At 36.7% G+C, this 24568-nt stretch overlaps 1 protein-coding gene and 1 long non-coding RNA gene across 2 annotated transcripts in view; one reads left to right on the forward strand and one right to left on the reverse strand.

Annotated features, from left to right (window-relative positions):
• The first annotated feature begins 854 nt into the window (after positions 1-854).
• The window catches only part of LOC121421533, a 52083-nt gene continuing 28369 nt past the window's right edge, over positions 855-24568 (forward strand). Inside the window, exons 1-2 of the mRNA XM_041616275.1 lie at positions 855-941; positions 16238-16366. Of these exons, the coding sequence (XP_041472209.1) occupies positions 16316-16366 (51 nt within the window). The 5' untranslated portion in view covers positions 855-941; positions 16238-16315. The remainder of the gene's footprint in view (positions 942-16237; positions 16367-24568) is intronic.
• Positions 7718-8323, reverse strand: LOC121421534. The gene is made up of 2 exons (XR_005970989.1): positions 7943-8323; positions 7718-7788 (listed from the first exon to the last, which is right to left on the reverse strand). It is a non-coding gene; the product is annotated as an uncharacterized LOC121421534 (long non-coding RNA).

The following is a 24568-nucleotide window of genomic DNA, read 5'->3' on the forward strand; positions in this document are numbered from 1 at the left end:
ACGTTATTGCCGGAAGAAGTTGTGTGTTTTGTGGTAACATAAGTTGAGCTTGAGCAAAACCTTTGATAATATTTTTTCATTATTAAATATAAATTTGTTTATAAGCAATATACTGCAAGTCATAGATCTTATTAGTGTTCCATTCTGGGGCTAATAACAACCGATTTTTTTTTTAGATTGTTAAGGTAAAGAAAATTATTCCCCTTGAAATGAGTTTGTTTATTGAAGAGTAGAATATCGTTGGAAATTTTCTCAAGACAGACCCTTTTATCGCTAGAAGAGAACATAAAGATATAGGGTCATGTTATCACGAAAAAAAGTAGAATGGGACATTTTTTAATGATTATTTTGCAGTTTTTTGTTTCCCCGAGGGCGCTGGAAGGTGAGAAACCAAGTGGCCCCTTTAGGCATAACATGGCTTTGGAAAACAATTTACCAAATGACGTCTTCTCCGGCAGTATAGTGCCCTTTAAGGGGCGAAAAATGAACACCCCCCCAAAAAAATAGAGAGACGGAAATATATAATGAGCGATTGCTTCAATTTACTAGCAAAGGCATTTGCTCGCTCATTTTTATGCATACGGAATCAAGCAAAAGCCAAGCAAAAGCCTTGCAAAAGCAATTGCTACTTTTCATGCATCTGACCCAATGTCTTGGGTAAGAAAAAAGTGCTTGATCAAAAATTTGAAAAAGTGGGGTGCTCCCCCTGCCCCCCGGATCGCTGCCCCTTTCCTGTATCCCCCCAAAAATCTCACATCAATTTGATTTCTTGCCTTGTATCATCTTAAGATGGAATAATCCCGAAAATAATCTTCATCAATAGTCATTAATGAAAACAATACAATTTCCTTCTGATTTAATTGTTCATGTATCTGACGTAGGTGGCAGCATGTAATTTGTGTTTTCGCGATTTCCGGAAATTTTTGTGTCCGTGTTACCAGGTAAACACTTCCTATTTTTCCCTTGAATGTTGGGTTATCAAGTATTTTTTCAGCATTACTGTGATGATGTAGAGTGAATGGTCCTTAACTGACTGAATGATTGGAAATAGTACCCCGTTTTCTTTTGATATGAATATGAAAAACTTTAACATGTTAGAAATGTAACTGGAGCCAGTCCATCACTTTCGGGCGCGGCCGGGCTAACTCCGCGGGCGGGTTTGGCAGCGGAGACAGTGGTCAGTGCCACATGTCGGGGTACCACTACCAGGTCCAGGGTCAGGATATCCGGATACACATCTAACGCTATACATGTACTTAGCCAGGCGGTTTCTAGAGAGTAAAAATCATTTACTATAGAAATGCCATGTTAATGTTCAAAGTAGGCCCGGTTTGAAAGTCCATTTTTGATGCACGTGTACACGGCGTGTTTTTCGGTCGTGTACACGTGTACACCACTCTAGGCGACACCGCAATACTTACCCGTGTTAAGAAACTGAGACTCCACTCACGCGCATTTGGGCAGCCCTAGCTTAGAACTAAGCTTTCTTTCCGTAAAAAATCTTTATTCTTATGATTCAATAAATGTTAATGAATATATAATTACTCTTAAATCGGTACTCACCGGTTCTTTTCTTGAATTTTCTGCCAAATTCCCACGCTTCTGGCTTCAATTCTGCGATGGATTCTGTTGCCATAGACAGCTACACATGCAACTCTATTTATAAATGGAGCGCCCCTTACGAGAGTTGTTAATGCCGCGGAAAAAATTGTTAGGCATTTTGGCCTGTGGTCAAGGCGTTCTTTTGTTCTATTTTTTTTATAGGTATGAGATCGAAATCACAGCGACTATTCACACTGTTCCATAATGATTCCGAAAGGAGGTGCAGCACCCCCACCCACATGGGCGCAAATCCCAGGGGGACACTTCCCCCTAACCCAAAATAGTAGGGGCACATTATCAAATGTCCCCTACTATTTTTGTTCTTTTATATATGATGGAAAGAAATAGGCCTACATCATTTAAATCGAAGTAAAACATGTATTTTGGACGAGACGACCTTCTTTTGGGGGTGATAAACCTTCCTTTTTGTTTTTTTTTGTTAGTTTGTTTTTGTTTTTTTTTGCCTGTTTTCCAGCCCCTGGTCCCCTACCTTAGATTTCCACCCTTGCCTCCCACTACTCTTGATATTGTTTGCGAATCTGTTTTGTAAATTAAAGGGGAATTTCACCTGATAAAAAGATGATGAAAAATATGAGAAAAATCATTTCAAAATATCGATGAAGGTGTTATTTGAAAAAAAATGGAGTTGATAGAATGCTTGATTTATTGTGACGTCTATAATGAGCAGTTGCTCTATCCTAAATATAAAATGCCCAAATTTCCCATTTTTAATGGTCCGTAACGACCCACTTTTTTCTTTTTGATAACAAGTATGAATTGATATAGGCCTACTAAAATGTACCATAAAAATCATTATCATGTATTTCTTGACATTTCATTTACTTTTTTACCATAATAATAGCTGCTTGCAAAGGCCTACGCCGTCACAAAAAAAAACCCGGGGGCCGGGGGGGGGGGGCACTTACATTGACGAGTGGATACCATGCGCGACAAAAAAAAAAACGTAAAAGGATGTCCTTTTCACGATAGGGCACGTTACCTACGTACGTGATAAGGGTGTCAAAAACACAAAAATAACGAAAAAAGGGTATCTATTAATTCGCTAGGAAAACCGTCGTGTTTAGGGTCTAATTTGCGGGGATGATAAAACAAAATCAAAATGTTTTATAAAGGATGTCCTTTTTGCTCCAACACTTCGTGTTTAGAGTCCGATCTGCGCGAGGTGTAGAAGGGTGGGGTCGTACTAAACCAAATAAGGTAAAGCCGACGACCGAAGGAACCGTAACAATAAAACATTCCTGTACTTGTTTAGGGGTTCATTTCAGGGAATATTTGCCAAGAGTATCGTTTTGTTTCCAATACTTGTTAAGGGTAGGGTTTCACACGCCAATACTTGTTAAGGGGTGCATTTTCAGAATATGGAAATTACGTGTTTAGGGTGCTTTTCGAGACCCCATGGTCGCGCATGGTATCCACTCGTGAATGGAAGTGGCCCCCCCGGGCAAAAAAAAAAAATCTTACCTTTGAAAAAGATTGGTGGGGGATGGATTTTCCTCGAACGCATACCAATTTTTTTTCTGCTATTTTCATAATAAACTTTAAATGAATTCAACTTTGCACTACTTAATTTTTTCAAAGACAAAATAACAAAATTACATCTCGTCATCATCATCATCACCACTATCATTAGCATCACCATCATCATCACCACAACCGTCACCACAACCATCATCATCACCAAGATAATTTTCATCATCGTCATTGCCATCATCATCTTTTTTTTTCTTTATTTTTTCCCCATCCCTTCTTCTTTTTTTTTCTTCCAATATTCCTCTTTTTTTTAGAGCGGCACACCGTCATGCTCCCTCACTGATTATCCGCCTCTATATGCTTGGTGTTGTATAAATTGGCGGATACCTGAATGAAATACTGAAGAGAAAATAAGGAAAGGGAAAAAGTAAGAAGAAAAAGAAGATGAGGAGAAGAAAAAAAGAAAGCCAAACAAAAAACAAAACAATGTCAAAATTTCGTAATAAAGTCTTCTACATGTACGTCAGTTTAATAATGATGTTTTCATTGAAATGAGAACAAAAAAAGAATTGAAACCATAGGCGGCGGAAGCGGGGACGTTCCCCCCTAAATTTGTTGTTGACCTTTTTTTTTTTGCTTGTCAATTTATTTTCCTACGTCCCCCCTAAAATGTTTGGGTTGAGAGCCTTTTTTTTTGCTTGTCAAAATTTTTTAGGTTGTCCCCTCCTAAAATTTGGGGCTTCCGCCGCCAATGATTGAAACAGGACTACATTATAATATAGTGTAAAGAAATAGAGGGAAGCTCCGAGACAATAAAAAGGTTGAAAAAGAAAAAAATGTGAAAACACAAAATTCTCACAACATGAGCATAATAACAAATAATAACAAATAAGCGAGGACAAGAAGCTGAGGGACCCCCCCCCCAACTCTCTCTCTCTAGTTATCTATCTATCTATCCGACTAGATTATATAAGAGAAGAATTTACTAATCAAAATATTATGAGCAAAAGCACGAGCTGATATTTTTTATGAATATTCAAAACTGATAGAGAGACGCAATCGAATTATTCGATTGCGACAAAATTGATGATCTGAGAATTTATTGTTTTTAGGAATTCATTAAAAGCATAAAGTTGATCAGCATTAAAATATGGCAGGCGCAACGCATGAGCTAAAGCTTTATAGGCATACACCGATAAAAAATTTTAAGTATTTTTGGTAATCATGAAAAAAATTGATATTTCATGAAAGAAAGCTCAAATCCCGAGGAGGAATATTCTTATGAATTGACTTTAAAAAAACTGTGGTAAGCCCCATTTAATATTTGATTATAAGTCGAATAAAACAGTAAAAGCTGACAAAGTTCGCGTGATATTTGGCAACCTCCCCCCCCCAAAAAAAAAAAATAAATAAATAAAAAATAAAAAAAAGTTTTTAACTATAATAATGATCGAAGGTAATTTTGTCTCGCGTAGAACTGGACAAATGAAAAAAAGATTGTCACTAAAAAAATGAAGGTAATTTTGACCCACGTAAAATTTGGCGAGCCCCCCCCCAAAAAAAAAAGGAAAAAAGGTTTTAACAAGCAAAAAAAGGCTAAAAAGGAGAAAGAAGAGACAAGAATAATTATGAACGAAATATCCCCATTACAAATAATGCTGTGATCATCATAAGGGAGGGGTCGCATAACTAGTATGAACAACGTATTTAATTCCAAAATATTTACTACAAATCTCAATAGGGGGATCGGGCAGAAATGCTCACCCCCACCCCCACCCCCCCCCCCCCCCCCGCTCCGCCACTGATTCCAATCAATAATGACATTTATCTGCAATACTGATACTTTGGAATCAAGATACTGAAGATTGATACGCTTTACATAAATTATGAACGTCTGACAAAAAGATAATCTACCGATCACCTGACCGATCAGCTGACCAGTTCGCGTATCACTTCGGAGTTGATCACTCGTCGCAGCTGTGTGGAACGCTCACCGAAAATCAACAAAAAGGGCCTGAAATGTAAGTTTAATGATAATATATTTTAATTTGAACTACTTAATTAATACTTTTAATGTCTCCCCAACAACTGAAAGTCATATCACGTAACTCCAATTTGTATTAAGGCGTACATTTACCAAAGTCTTGGGTTGGAAATCAGAACAGCATTGTCTAACCCATATTTTTGGGTAATGTCGCCTATGAGGTCCATACATGTTAATGTTTGGACCTCATTGGTACTAGGAGTGGTGTTCACGTATGTAATTACTGAGTGTGAGCACTCATTCAATGAACAATGTTTCAGTGTTTCCTACATGTAGCCTAAGTCACGGTTTTAAAGCTTACCTGAGAAGCTAGAAGTATCAATCCACAAAAATTGGTGCAATTAAAAAGTTTTCTCAGCTTAGCAGCGCATTAAATTTATAAAGAATGCAAAAGTAAATCAGTGCAGGGCCCTAGTTAGCGCCGACGTTCGTTGGATGCGCATTTTGCATACTGTACCGTACATGCATGCACAGATCGCTGCAGAATTAAGTGTAACTGAAGTTATCGATTGATTTTCATTATTTTATTGCCAATTTGAGGAGCGTGTGTTTGTAGGCTTGTAGCATATGTTTATGAGCGTATAACACGTAACTGGAGCAATGATCGCTGTCGCAATTGGTGATTCTCAAATTGGCTCTAAAAGTGATTGACGAACGCTTTCGAGAGTCTCGTTACGTGTTATACGCTCATACACATGTGCTACAAGCCTACAAACACACGCTCCTCAAATTGGCAATAAAATAATGAAAATCAATCGATAACTTCAGTTACACTCAATTCTGCAGCGATCTGTGCATGTATGTACGGTACAGTATGCAAAATGCGCATCCAACGAACGTCGGCGTTAACTAGGGCCCTGCACTGACCGGAGCATACCCATTTCGTGTGGTACAAAAACTTGAGTCTCCAGAATAAATGTGGATTAAATCGGCGATTTTGGAAGTAAACTCACTCTAGGTTAATTGAAATATATTGACATATTAGTGATTAAAACATGTGCAGTGTCTTAGAACTAAGAATTAATGTGAGGCTGTGAGCTTGTTCACTGACTTTGCAGTCCCACGCAAGCTTTATGCAGATGCTACCGTGTACACGGTGATGGAATTTAGTACACGTGCACTGACTTGACCGTACGTCTACCCGAAACGGGCCTAGTTCAAAGACCAACTATGCGTGAGATTTTCTGTGAATCTGAGTGAGATCACAGACATTGTGTAGCTATATTACATGATTTTTTAAATACAGACAAATTATACATCACTTGAAAGGTTTTTTCAAGACAAATTCAATGGTGAAGACCAAATTACAATTGGAGCACCATAACTGAAGATATGGCCTCTTACAGTAGCGATCGCAACGGGTTCGCGTTTAACACATTTCCTATTCTGCCAACACACAAAATGGGCAAAATTCATTGAGCCAGTGTATCAACATTTCAAATCCTTTTTTCATAAAATGTTACGATCTTTTTCTATTATATCTAAACTTCTTATTTCTAGTCAATTTACTCACATTTGCATCGCCAAAATGTTGTTTTTAAGGCCGTTTTCGAGAGCACCACCTGTCCGTCGTCACACGATGGAAGTCGCCATTTTGGAAAATATGACTCCAGAACCGGGTTAATTTTGCAAGTTACTTTTACTTGTTGACACCTCTAGGGGCATCAAATAACCATGTGTTATGTATCATTAAAATCGGCAGACTTTCTTCTACAAGTTAGTGACGATTTCAGTTCAATATCGGGCAATGTTTTTCGTTACAAAAAGGAGTTTTTTGGACACTTACAGTAAATCGTGTTTCTATTTTCTTACTTCAAAGCCGTATAAACAGAAAATTTCCCAGGGAACAGTCAAATATCAGATATAAATTAATTCTTTGAAGTGTATTTGTATCAGAAAATCTAATTTTGATATATAAGAATGTGTCGCATAGCTGCGCAAGAGGCGAATGCAAGCCCATGTTGTGCCGCCTAGAGTGTGATTTTGGTGCCATGGCTGACCGAAAGGAGTGAGTGGGCGTGGTGGCCGTGGGTGTGGTACTTGATGCATGTATGTTATTGTTAAACCCATTGAAATTAGTTGTAGGTGATAAGTTGTGCATTTGATTTCTGCATGAATTATGTGTATTGATGATAAATTAATGATAATTTCAACTTAATATTTCAAGAAAAAAAAAAAACAGGTGGGAATTAAAGCACGTTTAATTCCAGTCTCATTTTTTTTCATGGTGTACAGGCGCAGACCATGCATTGACTGCTGCCTGGTACTGGTATTAAAATGAATAGATACATGACTATATCTATATTCTGTTGTTTTGTGTCATATCAATAAGCTGTCATATCTTCAGTTATGGTGCTCCAATTGTAATTTGGTCTTCACCATTGAATTTGTCTTGAAAAAACCTTTCAAGTGATGTATAATTTGTCTGTATTTAAAAAAAAAAAAAAAAATCATGTAATATAGCTACTTAAAGGGACGCTATACGCGGAACTTTTCTGCCACCCAAGACAAGTACCCATTGGGTGGCAGATCTACAGGTACTTGTAGTTGTAGATCTAAGAAACTTCCATACTTTTTTTCATGTAGGTTACTAAGTTAATTTGACTAAAATGCAACACAAGAGGTGATCTTGTAGAGCATGGCTGTGTTACCTTCATCTTTTTCTTATTCAAACAGCTTCTATTTGTGAAAATATAGTATACAAGAAAAAAGATAACAAATTAGAATAAGACAAGAGAAGTGCATGGGACGCTTTGCGTTAAAAAAAAATTAATCAACTCTTTGGGGTCTCATTCCTCAACAGACTTTAATCAGAAAATAAAAATGAATGTCCCACTATACTTCCCGGTATCTGTAAGATTTATATCATTCAAAAGTAGAAAATTAAGTTTTGCAAGTAAATTTTTTTTTCTTTCTGTTTGTCCATGTTCACTCTGTATTCTGTATAATTACCATGATGTCTCAAACTTGTTTGCAGATTCAAGAATGCGAGATCAGACAGCTGGAGCTGCAACAGTAGCTAGAAATGTACTCCACTGCTTAGAATTATAGAATATATTAACATTAAATATATTGGAATATATAAAGTTAAAAAGCAAGTCTCTGACATTATCTGAATTCTACTACATTTAAAATCACATTTACAAAATAATCTCCCTCCTAGTAAACATAATAAAACAGGGACCCATTATTGTGTACATCATGTGAATTGATGAGACAGCTTATTGATATGATGACACAAAACAACAGAATATAGATATAGTCATGTATCTATTCATTTTAATACCAGTACCAGGCAGCAGTCAATGCATGGTCTGCACCTGTACACCATGAAGAAAAATGAGACTGGAATTAAACATGCTTTAATTCCACCTGTTTTTTTTTTCTTGAAATATTAAGTTGAAATTATCATTAATTTATCATCAATACACATAATTCATGCAGAAATCAAATGCACAACTTATCACCTACAACTAATTTCAATGGGTTTAACAATAACATACATGCATCAAGTACCACACCCACGGCCACCACGCCCACTCACTCCTTTCGGTCAGCCATGGCACCAAAATCACACTCTAGGCGGCACAACATGGGCTTGCATTCGCCTCTTGCGCAGCTATGCGACACATTCTTATATATCAAAATTAGATTTTCTGATACAAATACACTTCAAAGAATTAATTTATATCTGATATTTGACTGTTCCCTGGGAAATTTCTTTTTATACGGCTTTGAAGTAAGAAAATAGAAACATGATTTACCTTAAGTGTCCAAAAAACTCCTTTTTGTAACGAAAAACATTGCCGACATTGAACTGAAATCGTCACTAACTTGTAGAAGAAAGTCTGCCGATTTTAATGATACATAACACATGGTTATTTGATGCCCCTAGAGGGTGTCAACAAGTAAAAGTAACTTGCAAGATTAACCCGGTTCTGGAGTCATATTTTCCAAAATGGCGACTTCCATCGTGTGACGACGGACAGGTGGTGCTCTCGAAAACGGCCTTAAAAACAACATTTTGGCGATGCAAATGTGAGTAAATTGACTAGAAATAAGAAGTTAAGATATAATAGAAAAAGATCGTAACATTTAATGAAAAAAGGATTTGAAATGTTGATACACTGGCTCAATGAATTTTGCCCATTTTGTGTGTTGGCAGAATAGGAAATGTGTTAAACGCGAACCCGTTGTGTAGCCGTAGGCCTACAATGTATACCGGTACCGGTATTACCGGTAAGGCGGTATCAGTAGAGGCGCTGGTCCAAAAATTGGGATTGTCCCAGAAAACAAGGATATCCTCATAAACCAAGACAAATCATGTCTTGATAAATTGATACTGTCCTTGTTTATGGGGACGTTTTTTTTCACTTTCCCCTACGGGACAAAGACAGCAATTACGGAAATTGAGAGTGCTAAAAATAGATTCAGTGACTTCAATTTCCACCAGTTCACCGTCTTCCAATTAATCTTGTTATGAAACGTGATATGTTTACATTGAGTAGCACACTTGATTTGGTGTCGGCACTTGACAGGTGAATGAACTTTCCTAGATTTCTTGTGTGAAGAAATCCTTATAAACTGAGACAGTCCCTGTAAACTGGGACGATCCCAATTTTCTGACCAGCGCCTCCACTGGGTATTGCCTATTGGCATGATTGGGGATAGCCGAGGCTGTGATAGTTGCGTGAGACAGATTTGAGGGGATGAACAAGACTCCAAAATACTTGAGTCTCACGCATAATGTGTGAGACTTGGTAGCTCTGTTACTAACGTAAGGTTACTCTCAAGTTCAACGGAGCCAGGTCTTCCTTCCATTCATATGCACGAAGGGCAACAAAACCTGAATCTTGCACCCTTGAGATTTCCACTTCGAGCTTAATTAGTTTTTGAAAAAGATCTAATGCGTCTGTACGTTGGCGAAGAACAATAGGAAGCAAGAAGATGGCGGGGTAAACATCGGGCGAGTCTGTTCCGTCTTGTCATAATATTTTTCTCATTTTTTTGATGAATTCTTTTTCAGACATATAATCAGTAATGTCGGAAATTAAGTTTTATCCCATGTACTGTACTATAAACTATATTAGGCAGGGCTAGATCTTTTAAGGCCACCGCACACCTTACGACCCGACCGGTTGCCGACTGGCTTGCGACTGGGTGAGGGGAGAGGTGACGTCACAGCGCTTGTCAGCTTCACAGTCGCAGACTGGTCAGAGACAAGTCGCAAGGAAAATCGAAAGGATTTGACATGTTGAATCCTTATGACTGGATCGCAAGCTCAATCCAACCTCCAGCCAATCAGACAGCAGAGTTGCACAACACGTATTATGATAAACAACGTGCATACGCAGTAGTAAGCGCAATTTCTCAGATGCTTTGTCAAAAAGCGCATGCGTGAGTCGCAGATCGGATCGCAAGGTGTGCGGTGTCGAGGCTTATGACTGCGTTGCGATTCATCTCCCCTCACTCAGTCGCAAGCCAGTCGGGTCGTAAGGTGTGCGGTGGCCTTTAGAACTAGAAGGAAAGTAGAAATCTCGGGGGATGCAATTTTCAGGTTTTGTTGCCGTTCGTGAATGGGTCAATCCACATCAAATCAACCAATGCTTGTCACCCGACCCTCTTCGATTTTCTTTAAACTCGCACCAAATGTTGCCCCAAGTGTCTGACGGAAAAATCTGAAATATTTTGCCCCAAGGTCAAATGGGTTGCTAAGATACGGCCTCCCATAGCAACCAATGCGCACTCAAAGAAATTATTTTAAATAAAATTGCCTATTTTTGATTGACTACTGCAGCAAAGTTTGATTGATTACAGTCTTCATTTTAAGTAGATTGGAAGAACTTTTTGGTCTAAACGTGCAGAGTATACTGTAGCGCGGACCTGTCAACCGGATTTCGCACACAAGGTCACCGAAAATGGCGTTAAGCATCCGTGTCAATGATTTCAGAAGCATGTTTGGAGGCTCATAAATCCAAAACTAAATTAGCTTAGAACCAAATATTATGCACATTTATGGACTTTCATATACTCAACAGAATTACAAAAAATTGACCCAAGAGTGTGTGTCGTTTTCCTGTAGGGCGCCCTCAAAGTTGGATTTTTTTCAAAAGATGCCAAGTTCAAGGTCACGGATCACCTCCCGTCCCATCGAGGAGGGGGACCAATTTCTGTGTTTTGATAGAATTTACCCATATTTTCAAGTGTTACTTGAGAAATTTTGCTACCGGAATGTTTAGGGGCTGATTTGCGCATTCCAAAATGGTCGTAAACACCCTAAATTTGACGTTAATGACACATACATGCTTTTCAACATTTCAAATTGTGATAACTCAAAGATGAAATGTCAAAATGCATTGATATCTTCTGTGATGAAAGTCTGTAATTGGTATTAAAAGGATATATCTTCAGGAATAGTTTTTATTGTTGGTAATGACCTTGAAAACACACCTAAAATTCAATAAAAACAGTAAATTGGCTAATTTTCCAGAATCATATGGCATTCAAATGGTGTTTACATTGACTTTCAAATGGATGTCATTTCAATACAAAGGGTGAGCTTAAGCCAAAACTTGAAAGACATGTTCAACTTTTGTTCTACTTATAAGCAACATAAAATATTTGAACTCAAAACTATATCATTTGACCTTGAAATTATTCCAAATATAGCTGATTATTGCTTCGTAAGTAGCATATTCAAATTGCACGAGTACATTGCACTTTGCAACACATTTCAAAATGGATTTTCTCATAGAGAGAATACCTGATCAGGCTGATATTTGCAGTATTGGTAGTCTGTAAAGAGTTCTTGGAGGATCTACAGATTAAGTACCTATTCTCTCATGACAATGACCTTGAAAATACAGCTTAAAATCATGAAAATCAATAAATCATACAATTTTCATTAGTAATCAAGTGTTTTTACCCACTTTTCATTGTGTGTTATTCCATCTTAGATTGTGAGATCATGCTGATAATTGCAAATCATGTTCCACTTTTGGTCTACTTTAAGCTACATAAAATATTTGAACTCAAAACCTTATCATTCGACCTTGAAATTGTTCCAAATATAGCTATTTGTGCTTCATAAGTAGCATACTCAAATCACACGTGTACTTTGCAACACATTTCAAATTAGATTTTCTCAAAGAGAGAATACCTGATCAGGCTGATATTTGCAGTATTAGTAGTCTGTAATGAGTTCTTGCAGGATCTACAGATCAAGGAACTATTCTTTCATGACAATGACCTTGAAAATACAGCTGAAAATCATGAAAAATCAATGAATCAGACTGAACTCAAAACCATATCTTTTGACCTTGAAATCATTCCAAATATAGCTATTTGTTGCTTCATAAGTAGCATATATTCAAATCGTGCATGTACATTGTACTTAGCAACACATTTCAATACTTGGAAATAATTTCAAGGTCAAAAGATATGGTTTTGAGTTCAGTCTGATTTATTGATTTTTCATGATTTTCAGCTGTATTTTCAAGGTCATTGTCATGAAAGAATAGTTCCTTGATCTGTAGATCCTGCAAGAACTCATTACAGACTACTAATACTGCAAATATCAGCCTGATCAGGTATTCTCTCTTTGAGAAAATCCATTTTAAAATGTGTTGCAAAGTACACGTGTGATTTGAATATGCTACTTATGAAGCACAAATAGCTATATTTGGAACAATTTCAATGTCAAATGATAAGGTTTTGAGTTCAAATATTTTATGTAGCTTAAAGTAGACCAAAAGTGGAACATGATTTGCAATTATCAGCATGATCTCACAATCTAAGATGGAATAACACACAATGAAAAGTGGGTAAAAACAGATTACTAATGAAAATTGTATGATTTATTGATTTTCATGATTTTCAGCTGTATTTTCAAGGTCATTGTCATGAGAGAATAGGTACTTAATCTGTAGATCCTCCAAGAACTCATTACAGACTATCAATACTGCAAATATTAGCCTGATCAGGTATTCTCTCTATGAGAAAATCCATTTTGAAATGTGTTGCAAAGTGCAATGTACTCGTGCAATTTGAATATGCTACTTACAAAGCAATAATCAGCTATATTTGGAATAATTTCAAGGTCAAATGATATAGTTTTGAGTTCAAATATTTTATGTTAGTTAAAGTAGAACAAAAGTTGAACATGTCTATCAAGTTTTGGCTTAAGCTCACCCTTTGTATTGAAATGACATCCATTTGAAAGTCAATGTAAACCCATTTTGAATGCCATATGATTCTGGAAAATTAGCCAATTTACTGTTTTTATTGAATTTTAGGTGTGTTTTCAAGGTCATTACCGACAATTAAAACTGTTTCTGAAGATATATCCTTTTAATACCAATTACAGACTATCATCACAGAAGATATCAATGTATTTTGGCATTTCATCTTTGAGTTATCACAATTTGAAAAGTGTTGAAAAGCATGTATGTGTCATTAACGTCAAATTTAGGGTGTTTACGACCATTTTGGAATGCGCAAATCAGCCCCTAAACATTCCGGTAGCAAAATTTCTCAAGTAACACTTGAAAATATGGGTAAATGTCTATCAAAACACAGAAATTGGTCCCCTCCTCGATGGGACGGGAGGTGATCCGTGACCTTGAACTTGGCATCTTTTGAAAAAAATCCAACTTTGAGGGCGCCCTACAGGAAAACGACACACACTCTAGGGTCAATTTTTTGTAATTCTGTTGAGTATATGAAAGTCCATAAATGTGCATAATATTTGGTTCTAAGCTAATTTAGTTTTGGATTTATGAGCCTCCAAACATGCTTCTGAAATCATTGACACGGATGCTTAACGCCATTTTCGGTGACCTTGTGTGCGAAATCCGGTTGACAGGTCCGCGCTACAGTATACTCTGCATGTTTAGACCAAAAAGTTCTTCCAATCTACTTAAAATGAAGACTGTAATCAATCAAACTTTGCTGCAGTAGTCAATCAAAAATAGGCAATTTTATTTAAAATAATTTCTTTGAGTGCGCATTGGTTGCTATGGGAGGCCGTATCTTAGCAACCATTTGACCTTGGGGCAAAATATTTCAGATTTTTCCGTCAGACACTTGGGGCAACATTTGGTGCAAGTTTAAAGAAAATCGAAGAGGGTCGGGTGACAAATTGTCTGAAAATTGGTTGATTTGATGTGGATTGTCCCGAATATGAATGGAAAGGAAGACCTGGCTTCATTGAGAGTAACCTTACGTTAGTAAATGATTTTAACTCTCTAGAAGCCGCCTGGCTACATGTACTCGCACGCCCATGTCATGATTATGAATGCCTGAGCTGAGTGAGAGTGACTGAGGGCACTGCCACTGGGCAGGCATAGTCATAGTCTACATGTATGATGGGGTGACCATAATTTGCGCACATTTTAGAAATTATTAATTTAGTTTATTTTCAATCAAAAATTTCACACAGTTCACACAAAATTAATCAAAATCATAAATACCAGAGGGAAGGTAAGACTAGATCCCAAAGTCAAATAGTTTGGCGGAATTATAAAGAAGTAGGTCAAGGGTTTCGCTTGTATCGCAATCTCTAAATTCCATGTCGACTATTTCAGACCTTACATGTACCTTCATGAAAATTACCATGTACACTGAGTAATTTTGGGTTGCTTTTTCTGTTGGTGATATCAGTTTTTCAAGATATTAATCAGATGAAGAGATATTTGACCTTGTGCAAAATTAGGTAATGCGCGAATAAGGTCACACCACCATACATCACATGTAGATCTTAATTAGTGGTCAAGATTTATAGTCAAGCCTTGCTGCCTGGTATTTCTCACAAAAACTGAAGAAGAATAAAAACAAAACCCAGCAAGATCATGAAATTTGTAACCAGTTTGGAGTTCCTATTCCTAATTTCACTGGACACTTTTGAAGAGTCAAGTTGGGGGTCCTAATTTGACAAGACTAAAGAGTCAAAATGCCCTGGCTTACCTTGGAGTTTGTTTCTTACTGTTTATTAGCGCTTCATCACGACTACTGGCCCGATTTATAAGGGTACAGTATATTGTGCAAGGAAAGAGGGAACCAGTTGTGTGAATTTGAAGAGCTTTGCATTGTATCATGACAAGTTCCCCCAAGTCTGCGCAGTCCCCCTTGTCTGTACACGTGCCTATCTGTGTTTTTCTAGTAAAAGAAGATACGCAACGAACACATACTTTAAATGAGTGCAATATATAGGCAGATATTCATTTAAAAATCCGACTCAAAATGGTGGGAAAATAATGAATTTTGGGCATTTCATGTGACGGCCTCAAAATACAGGTTTTCTCATTCGAATCCCCAAATTGTGTGCAAAGTGAATGGGTGCGCAGACATGGGGTACCAATTTTTTTTTTTCAATCTGAAAATCACTGCTTGAAGGTTTTCAAAGAAAATCCTATATTTTCAAATTTTTATGAGATATTTGGTACGTTATGCTTTTCACACTGCACTTTTTGTCCTAAATTGGTGGGGCTAAGGGGGGGGGGGGTCTTAGCCCCACCAATTTCCCGGGGTTAAGCTTAGCCCACTTCGTTTTCACACTACGTTAATAGCAAAGTGGGCTAGCACGGTAAATAGTACGGCACTATCTGGCCCTGCAAAAAAGCAGGGTTAGCCGGCTCATTTTGGTGCTAGCACCACAATTGTGGTGCTAAGAGATGCAGTGTGAAAACGAAACAGGGCTAAGGAAAGTGGGGCTAAGCATTCATAGCCAATCACAGAAGTCGAATTGCACGTTAATCACGCTCTGTTTGGTAAAATCATCAATATTCATGAGCTGATAGACCACAGACATTCAACAGCAACAGTGTTGCTGTTGAATGTCTGTGGTCTATATTATGGTTGTTCCACCTTATATGTTTGTCATTTTGCCTCCGAAGAAGATTCTGCTAGGATCAAAAGCTTAGGCCCCTTTTGACTCTCTTATTTCTTTATTATACAGAAACGTACATAGAATGACTTATGAAAGTCCTTTCTATAATTAATCACTAAACTTTGTTTTACAACCTGGCCCTTGACTTCATGTACATTGTATAGGATGCTTTCCCCTTATAAATTACGATTGATCATTCTTATCTTTGTTCGCAGGATCACAATTCTTGTCATTGTCTTCATTTTGAAGAGGGAGTTCTAGAGATTCAAATCATCGTTGGTTCTAATTTCGGAATGATGAACGAGCCTATGGATGTTACAGACCAAGAAGTAGCAGCTATTGTGGTCAGTATAATGATAGATTCTTCCAATACATGCTGTATAGGCTGAAAACAGATTGGAAATCCACACTTTGAGAAAAATACCCCACTTTCCTACTAACATGTACTGTACATGTATCTTCCATACAATATGAGCTAATAATTATTTCCCATGCCTTACATGTAGTACATATGTCAAAATAAAGTTTAATTAAATATCCATCTTGAATGCTTTAATATAGTGACTTGAGTTCCAGCAAACTAAAAATAGCTTGCTTAAATTATTGCAGTGTCTGCCAATGACTTGGCCTTAATAAGTGATTTGTTTGAACTTGGAAGTGATTATTTACATACATTGTTCTGCTTATTTACATTTTGATATCACTTCAGAGATAACAATGAATGGATGGATAAATGAATGAATGAAATGTAGATGGATAGAAGAATGAATCTGCATTTAGACGAGAAAAATGAATCAATGCATACACGAGGAATGAATCTGCCTTGAAAAATAAAACTCATAGATTAACAGAGGTACATGTAGGCCGGCACGTATCACAGACAATATATGAATGAAAAAATTGATAAAATGAATGAGCAAAAATTGATCAGAAAACATAATTCAATGATGATGAATGATTGAATGGATGCATTCTATGTGTTGTAATTGTTGTTGAATGTGGACTAACTTGCATGTATTTCAATGTATACATGTCTGTTAGAGCCTTATGCCAATTGGTCAATAGTTTACAGGTATACAAAGGCAAGTATGTTCATTTATTTCATATTTCCAATATGTACCTTTGCATGTACTTGTAATTCCACTATATTGCTGAGCACAGACTGTTAAAATCTTGTAACTCAAAATCAAACAATTTCGAGGGTAGCTCAGAAAAAGCTTGATTTTAGAATGTAAAAAAATGTACATGTATGGAAAACATGTACATGTACATTTGAGTTGCATCTTTCTTTTGCCCAGAAAGAGTCTTCCTCAATAATAAGTAGAATGTTTTCAGACAATAGGTTGCCACCATTGTCATTTAAATTTCTAATAATCCTTTTATGAGCTGCCCTTAGTTTTTAAAGAATTTTGAGGTACAAAGGTTCAATAGACAAGTGACAAAGTCAAATATATATAGCACAATCTTTCAGGAACATATCTAGGATCTCTTAATATGGGGGTAGTGATACTGGATTGATATATATGATTTTCTGATTATCTCTCCTCTTAAAGTCACCCTTTTTATTGCCTGCCAATTACATGTAGGGGTAGGCGGGGTAAGTTGAGCATAGGGGCAAATTGAGCCACCAGCTCCAGGCCAATAATGAATGAGTCAGACATTGTGGTGGTGTCATGTATTGATGACCCATAGCATAACCCCACCACATTGTTTTCCACTTTGAAACAAAAAGTAGTTTTTTAGCTCTAGGAAAAGTATGAATTTCAGCCAAAAAGTAAAAAAGAATGTGAAATAGTTAAGTGCTTTAAACACACACACGTCTTTAAATATAGTAAAGACATGATAACAACATTGTTAGTCCAGGTATGGATCTTCATTCTTGTTATAGGTCAATTCCAGCCAAATGTTGCATTTTTCCATTTAAAAAAATTTCTTTTCTGAGCAATTTTGTTTATTCTGTTTAAAAGTATACAGTTTAAGGTTTACAAAAACACAATTATATTTACTATACCCTCATTCATTCATAAAATACACAATGTGCACTCTGTTGCACTTTGGTACTAAGATTTCATAGAAATTGTACAACTTTGACCCATCCCTGGCTCCTGGCATGCAAAGGGTGCTGACGAAAAATTCCACTGTCCATGTGACCTCCAAGCAGTAATTTACCATTAGCTGTATTGTTTTACATGCTGCAGTGAAACGGTGAGGCACAAAATACATTTCAATGTATGTATGTTTGATGTCCCATAAGTCACAGTTTTAAGCATTAAGTTTCCCTCATATGCTGCCATAGACTCCTGGAGACAAGTATTGGACTTTTTTATCTACCACAGTACATGCTTGCTTCAACAAATCAAGCTGTATCTGCATTGGACTTGAAATAGCTATACTGGGGGGCATACATTTACATGTAAGTCCCATAAGTCACATGTCCCATAAGTCACATATACAGTTTGTACACCATGCCACCTTAAAGCTGTCCATGACCTCAAAGAGTGAGATGAGAATGCTTAAAAGCTGGAGAACAATATGCTGACTGTCAGAAAAACAGTCAGAATATCATAGGCAGTGCATGGAAAAAAAAAGTTTGGATTGTGTGCCCATCCCCCCAAAAGGAGAAAACTGAATATGATTGGTAAAATGCAAAGCTTGAGTACAGGTGAATTGGGTTTGTTTCACCCAGCTTTTATTCATTTTTTAAGGTCCAGATCACTCTCTTGGTTTTCTTGTCTCCTTGGAGTATGCATCCACTGTTTTACATATGATGTGAACTTAATAGTTCCATGGAAACTAAACTTATTGCAATGTCCCATCAGTCACAAATATTGTAGTTGAGCGATCCTCTGGATCCTGTCAAAATAAGAGCACCAGTCCTCAGATGCATAAGGCTACCATGAGCAGAGATATTAAAAGGGCACATACAGCACTCCCTACCAGCCCTGTAAATGCCAAAAAGTTGTTCAGAAGCTTGCAATCAAGTTTTCTTAGAATCATTCCTGCCGCCTGCCAATAGAAAGTAACATGCGCAATTTGCAGAGTACCAAAGTGTGACGTCATGATGTCATGACATTGAATCGGCCGGTTCTAAACTGAGTCGCAGCTGCATGATCGTCAATACACATTTGTATTTGCAAAAATGGTGATGTGTGTTGTCCCTGGTTGTTACCATCATTCTGAGAGTCGTAAAAGGGCACTGGTTCATAAAGCTAATCGTAACTTAAGAGTGACTTTAAGAATGACCGGTGATCCTTGTGGTAAATGTCATCATAAATTGGCAATGTTTTAGCATGTAAGAAAGGATCACCAGTCGTTCTTAAAGTTGCTCCTAACTTACAAACAGCTTTATGAAACGGCCCCCTGGTTATTTTGTTTAGAACCAGGCCGCCATGACACCATGGCAACTGACATCATCGCTTCGGTACTCTATAAATGGTGATGTCCTTTATACAGGCATTCTGAATTTCTATGAAAGAGATGACATAACAACCCAAGCAGCTGGCAAAAAAGAATTTGTGATACCGAGCACCCGTGATATAACATTTTTGTATTGCCTATTAAAAGTGTATAGTTAATGAATCTTGATGTACCCTTTGCCAAATCGTGTCCCATAGGTTTCAAAATTTGCAATTTTTTGCGGCCATCTTGGCAGCTATCTTGGATTTTTCATGAAAATCAATTATTTTGATATTTTTTGCAGAGACAATGGTAAAATCTTCCATGTAAATGACGACACTTTTTTTACTATACAAGTATACATGTAATTTAGATAGTAAAATAATTAAAAAAAAGAATTTTATGCCAAAATTTCATGTTTTTTGTCAAAAATTTGCATGTGCACTGATATAGATCTATCTGTTTTATCATAAACATCAACAACTAATGAAAAATATCAACTTTCGACATGAAAGAATATATTAACAAGAATATTGATATGCTTCATGGCAGCATTAATGTCTCAATTTACTTACATACAATACACTGAAAAGGTCATTTTCTTACCATCCTGTATGAGACAGATAGAGAAAAGCAACATTTACATACATGTATTTGGCCCATCTGTAAGAAATATGTCCTATCATTTTGTTCCATCAGTCACATTCTTATTCTAATTGTTCATTTTTCATCTGTTTGCTAAATATTTATGATTGTAATTGTTTATTGATTATTTTGTACTTTTTTAATATTTGATTACAGTTCTTAAAGCTTGCTGACAAGTTAGGAAGTTTTTTTTGGTTAATGTTCCCTTTATATTCATGAAGTTCATGAAAAGATGTTTCTGCCCTTTTTTGACTTTATTTCTGACACAATGGCATGGATTATTAAAGGTGTCACATTATTAGGGAATATTTCTTCATGCTGAAATTAAGTTTGACTTAAAAAGTCATTGAGAGGAAATGTAAATTCCATGAAATGAGATAGGGTCCCATCAGTCACATTCACTTGTCCCATAAGTCACACATGACTGCACACAACTACTGAAACAAATGAAATGAATCAAGTCCAATTCAAGTACTGTTAGTGAGCACTATCACTGGTTAATCTCCAAGCCCAAATCTAAAAACATTGTCATAAAACTGAGATAGATATGGCACTTTGAACAAAAGAGCTCAATTTGTGTGGTCCATCAACGTCCCATAAGTCACAATGACATTTCTGAAGATATAGCACCCTATGCAACCAAGCTGCAAGCATACATTTTTGTATGTAGTAAGTTTCAGTATTCTTCTTTCAGTTTAATAAAGTAAATCCATGTTTATGCAGCTACTATTTCAGATATGTACTTCAGTTATGTGGAAAAAAGTATCAAATGTCCCATAAGTCACAATGGAATTGACATATGATGGATGCATAATAAATGTGTGGATACAAAATTATCACACTAAGTTCGGACTGGGGTAAGTTGAGCCAAACAGCATGGGGCAAGTTGAGCCATGGTAATTCTTATGGTAATGTATCTCAAAAAACAAACAAATCATAAAAATCGATTGAAATGCAGGCTGAAAGAAGCAAATTTACATGACTGCTCTTTTCCTTTTAAAGGACGTTAGTATTTATAGAGAATTAGCAAGTGAAAAGACATTAAATAATTGACATGCTGGTTCTCCCCCCATACATTTTGTAAGTAGTTTTTGTGGCTGAACTTACCCCAGACGATGGCACAACTTACCCCATATATGGGGCAAGTTGAGCCATTTGACATCGGTTTTTTCAAAAGTCACGATGACTTTCAGTATGGGGGTAGAAAGTTAAATGTAGGTGAAAACATTTCCCAAGAATCAAATTTAAAGGCAAGGTACTTATTTCTACAATAGTACTAGTCATATCAATTCTAACATGCAAAATGCAAAAAGTGTCACAACTTACCCCGCCTTCCCCTACCCCTCAAATAATGAGAGAAAAGGAAGGAAAACTGAGGTTTTCACTACAGTCATGTATGCCTCTATGCCAGACATAGTTAATGGCATCAATTTAGTTTTCAGCGATATGATACTGCTTTTTATGTCTAATTGATAATTTTATTCTGATTATTGTTTTCGTTATTCTTTTCATTTTTTGTCAGTAGTAATTATGTGGCCTGGTTTGATTGTATTCATGAAATCAAGAAAAACATGTACAAATAAAAACTAGAATTTAATTCGTCATGAGGACGAATTAGGTGGTCTGTCATGATTTTTCATTCAGAGTCGGCTAATGTATAAAATGAATAATTTAGATATGATTGATAATCTTGATTCTAGACATCCTAAGAATAAATTTTGACCATTGCTCAATGTGATTATTAATGTTTCCCATAGACTTTACACGTAAGCAATTTTGAGAATTACAATTCCAATATTGCAAGTGAAAAACGGGCATGATCCCGGCATCTGATCAAAAAGTGGAGGGCACATTACCGAAAGCCCAGAATCTCAGCTATAACATATTAAAAGCTCCGGCAAAACTGACAAGAAGAAATGGAGATATGGCTCACGAAACAGAGGAATGTCGAATCTAGTTTTGAGAAAAAGTCATGTCCCATAGAGATTACACACAAAATACATGTGATATGAAAAAAAAACAATTATAATCTGTTTTATCTTGCTAAATTTTAACTTTCATACCTTTTAATCATCATAAAGGATCATGTAAGAGGTGGCAAAAAGAAAAAAAAATGAAAAAAAAATCATCTTTTCTACCCCAGGAATCGAACCTCCGCCCTCGAGAAAGCAAGTCAAATGCGTTATCCATTGAGCCACGATATTCCCCATAGAGATTACACGTAAGCAATTTTGAAAATTACAATTCCAATTTTGCAAGTGAAATACGGACATGATCCCGGCATCTGATCAAAAAATGAAGGGCACACTTCCGATAGCCCAGAATCTCAGCTACAACATGTTAAAAGCTCAAGGAAAGATGACAAGAAAAAATGGAGATATGGCTCACGAAATAGAGGAATGTCGAATCTAGTTTTGGGAAAAAGTCATGTCCCATAGAGATTACACGCAAAATGAAGACAAATGACATGCCTCTTTTCATCGCTGTTTTACGCAATGATGCGTTTCTCAAAACGAATATCCATGTTAACTGAGGAGAAAGCTTACCTTCTAAACTAAGACATATCGAAATCTGGGCGAAAAATGATCTATATTCGGGAAGTTACAGCCAAATTTGCATAAATTTGATGACGTCATTTTTGAATAAATGAAATTTTTAGTTTGGGCGCCATTTTCATGACGTCACGATATAATTTAGGGACAATGGTGACATGAAATCAAATCTAGAACTCATACTCTATCGATATATGAAAAAAAAGTTGGGGGTCAACGGACTTTTTAAAGAGCTACAGTGAATTTACAATAGGCATGTTTTTGCCCATATATGGCCTATAGTGAGAGCTCGCGCGCACACGTGCTGCAAACTTTAATGGGTGTTAATTTCGTTATTAATGGTTGTAGAAGGTTGATCAAGGTATCAAATTGCTCAGAATTTTATTAGCAATGCAATGATATTAAAAGAAACGGTTTTTTCTGCGTTGCGTTAAGGTGTAACGCGCGGAAACGCGCGCGCATACGTGCGCGCGCGCAAATTTTTGAAATGCTTAAAATGACCTGAAACGTACCCAAAAAATTTTATAGGTCATTTGCACGATTTTTTTACCTTTGACGCGCGCGTACGCGCGCGTCATGACCTCTACATGACCTTTGATGACATTGACAGTTGACCCTTGACATGAAGTTAATGTCATGTAAATATTGTCAATTTTTGATAATTGATATTGAAGATATGATCAAATGAAGAATTTTACAAAATGGCGCGTAGATGACGTCATCATGACCATATGACCTTGAAAAGCTTATTTTGCCGTCTCTATGATAGATTCTATATATGACGAAAAAATCAGCCAAATTGATTCAGCCAATTCCGAGAAAAGTTGGCGACAAACATAGGTGCCAAGAATAAATAAAGAAAATTCTGACGAAAACAATAGGTGATCTGTCGTAGACAGACCACCTAAAAAACATGCAAAGGAAATAAGGAATATTTCAAATGCAAGAAAATGAGAGAATTTGTTTTCCCTCCATCCATATGGCTTCCACCTATGCTGCATGTATTGTATTGCATGTGTAGATTTAGAGAAAAATATATTTTCCATATTTTTTTCATTGTACTTTGAAAAAAATAAATGTCATTCATTTTTTTTAGTGGTGTATCATTTTATTTTAATGAGGGAATTTAGTTAAATTTCAAAAAACATTGTTTTTTAAATATGCCTACATGTATATCCAAACAAATCTATCAGATAAAGCTGATGGCATCAATCAAAAACTAATCCCTGTTCACGTTGAAACACCAAACAAAAAGCATGTACATAAGGTAGCCAAGTTCTTTCTAAATTGGTATTGCACTGTACATGTACATGCACATTGCACACTTGTAATAGTGTTTGACATTATTCAATTTATTCAGCGAGTCATGAACGTGTAAAGAGGGGCACCAAAGAGGCTGTCAGCGCTAATGGCACAGAGAGGCCAAGATAAATAGCGCTATGTAGGACCTACCTGCGATCAGTGTAGTCTGCTGTGCAAACCCTTCACCTAAGGTTAAAGGGGTCTGAATGCAAAGCCTACAATGACTTGTGTACTGAAGGCCCTGAAACAGCAAGTTTTGTGCTACCGGTAGTCTTTTTGTGAAGACCTACTTAAATCTAAGTTTCAATCAGGGTCTGTGCCTGGAGACTACATGAATGATCAGTGTGTGTACATCACAATATCCACCCCAAAACCAATTTGCAAATTGCATTAATTGGATTCAGCGGATTTAAAGGGGTTGCACATCATAAACCCAATGCATGTATACAGCGTATGTGTACATTGTACACTCTTTGCATAGAGCGTTTCTTTGCGTAGCATTGATCAAATGCAAAACAAATGTTTGGGGATCATTCTAGGAAAAGTGCAGTATTCATGATATTTTCAAATCATGCTTTAGAGCAGAGGGCTTTACTCTCCAATGAATGTAGGCCTACATGTAAACATTGAAATGATGATGGTGACATTTTG

This window comes from Lytechinus variegatus, chromosome 9 (genome assembly GCF_018143015.1).
Source record: "Lytechinus variegatus isolate NC3 chromosome 9, Lvar_3.0, whole genome shotgun sequence".
NCBI lineage: Eukaryota > Metazoa > Echinodermata > Echinoidea > Temnopleuroida > Toxopneustidae > Lytechinus > Lytechinus variegatus.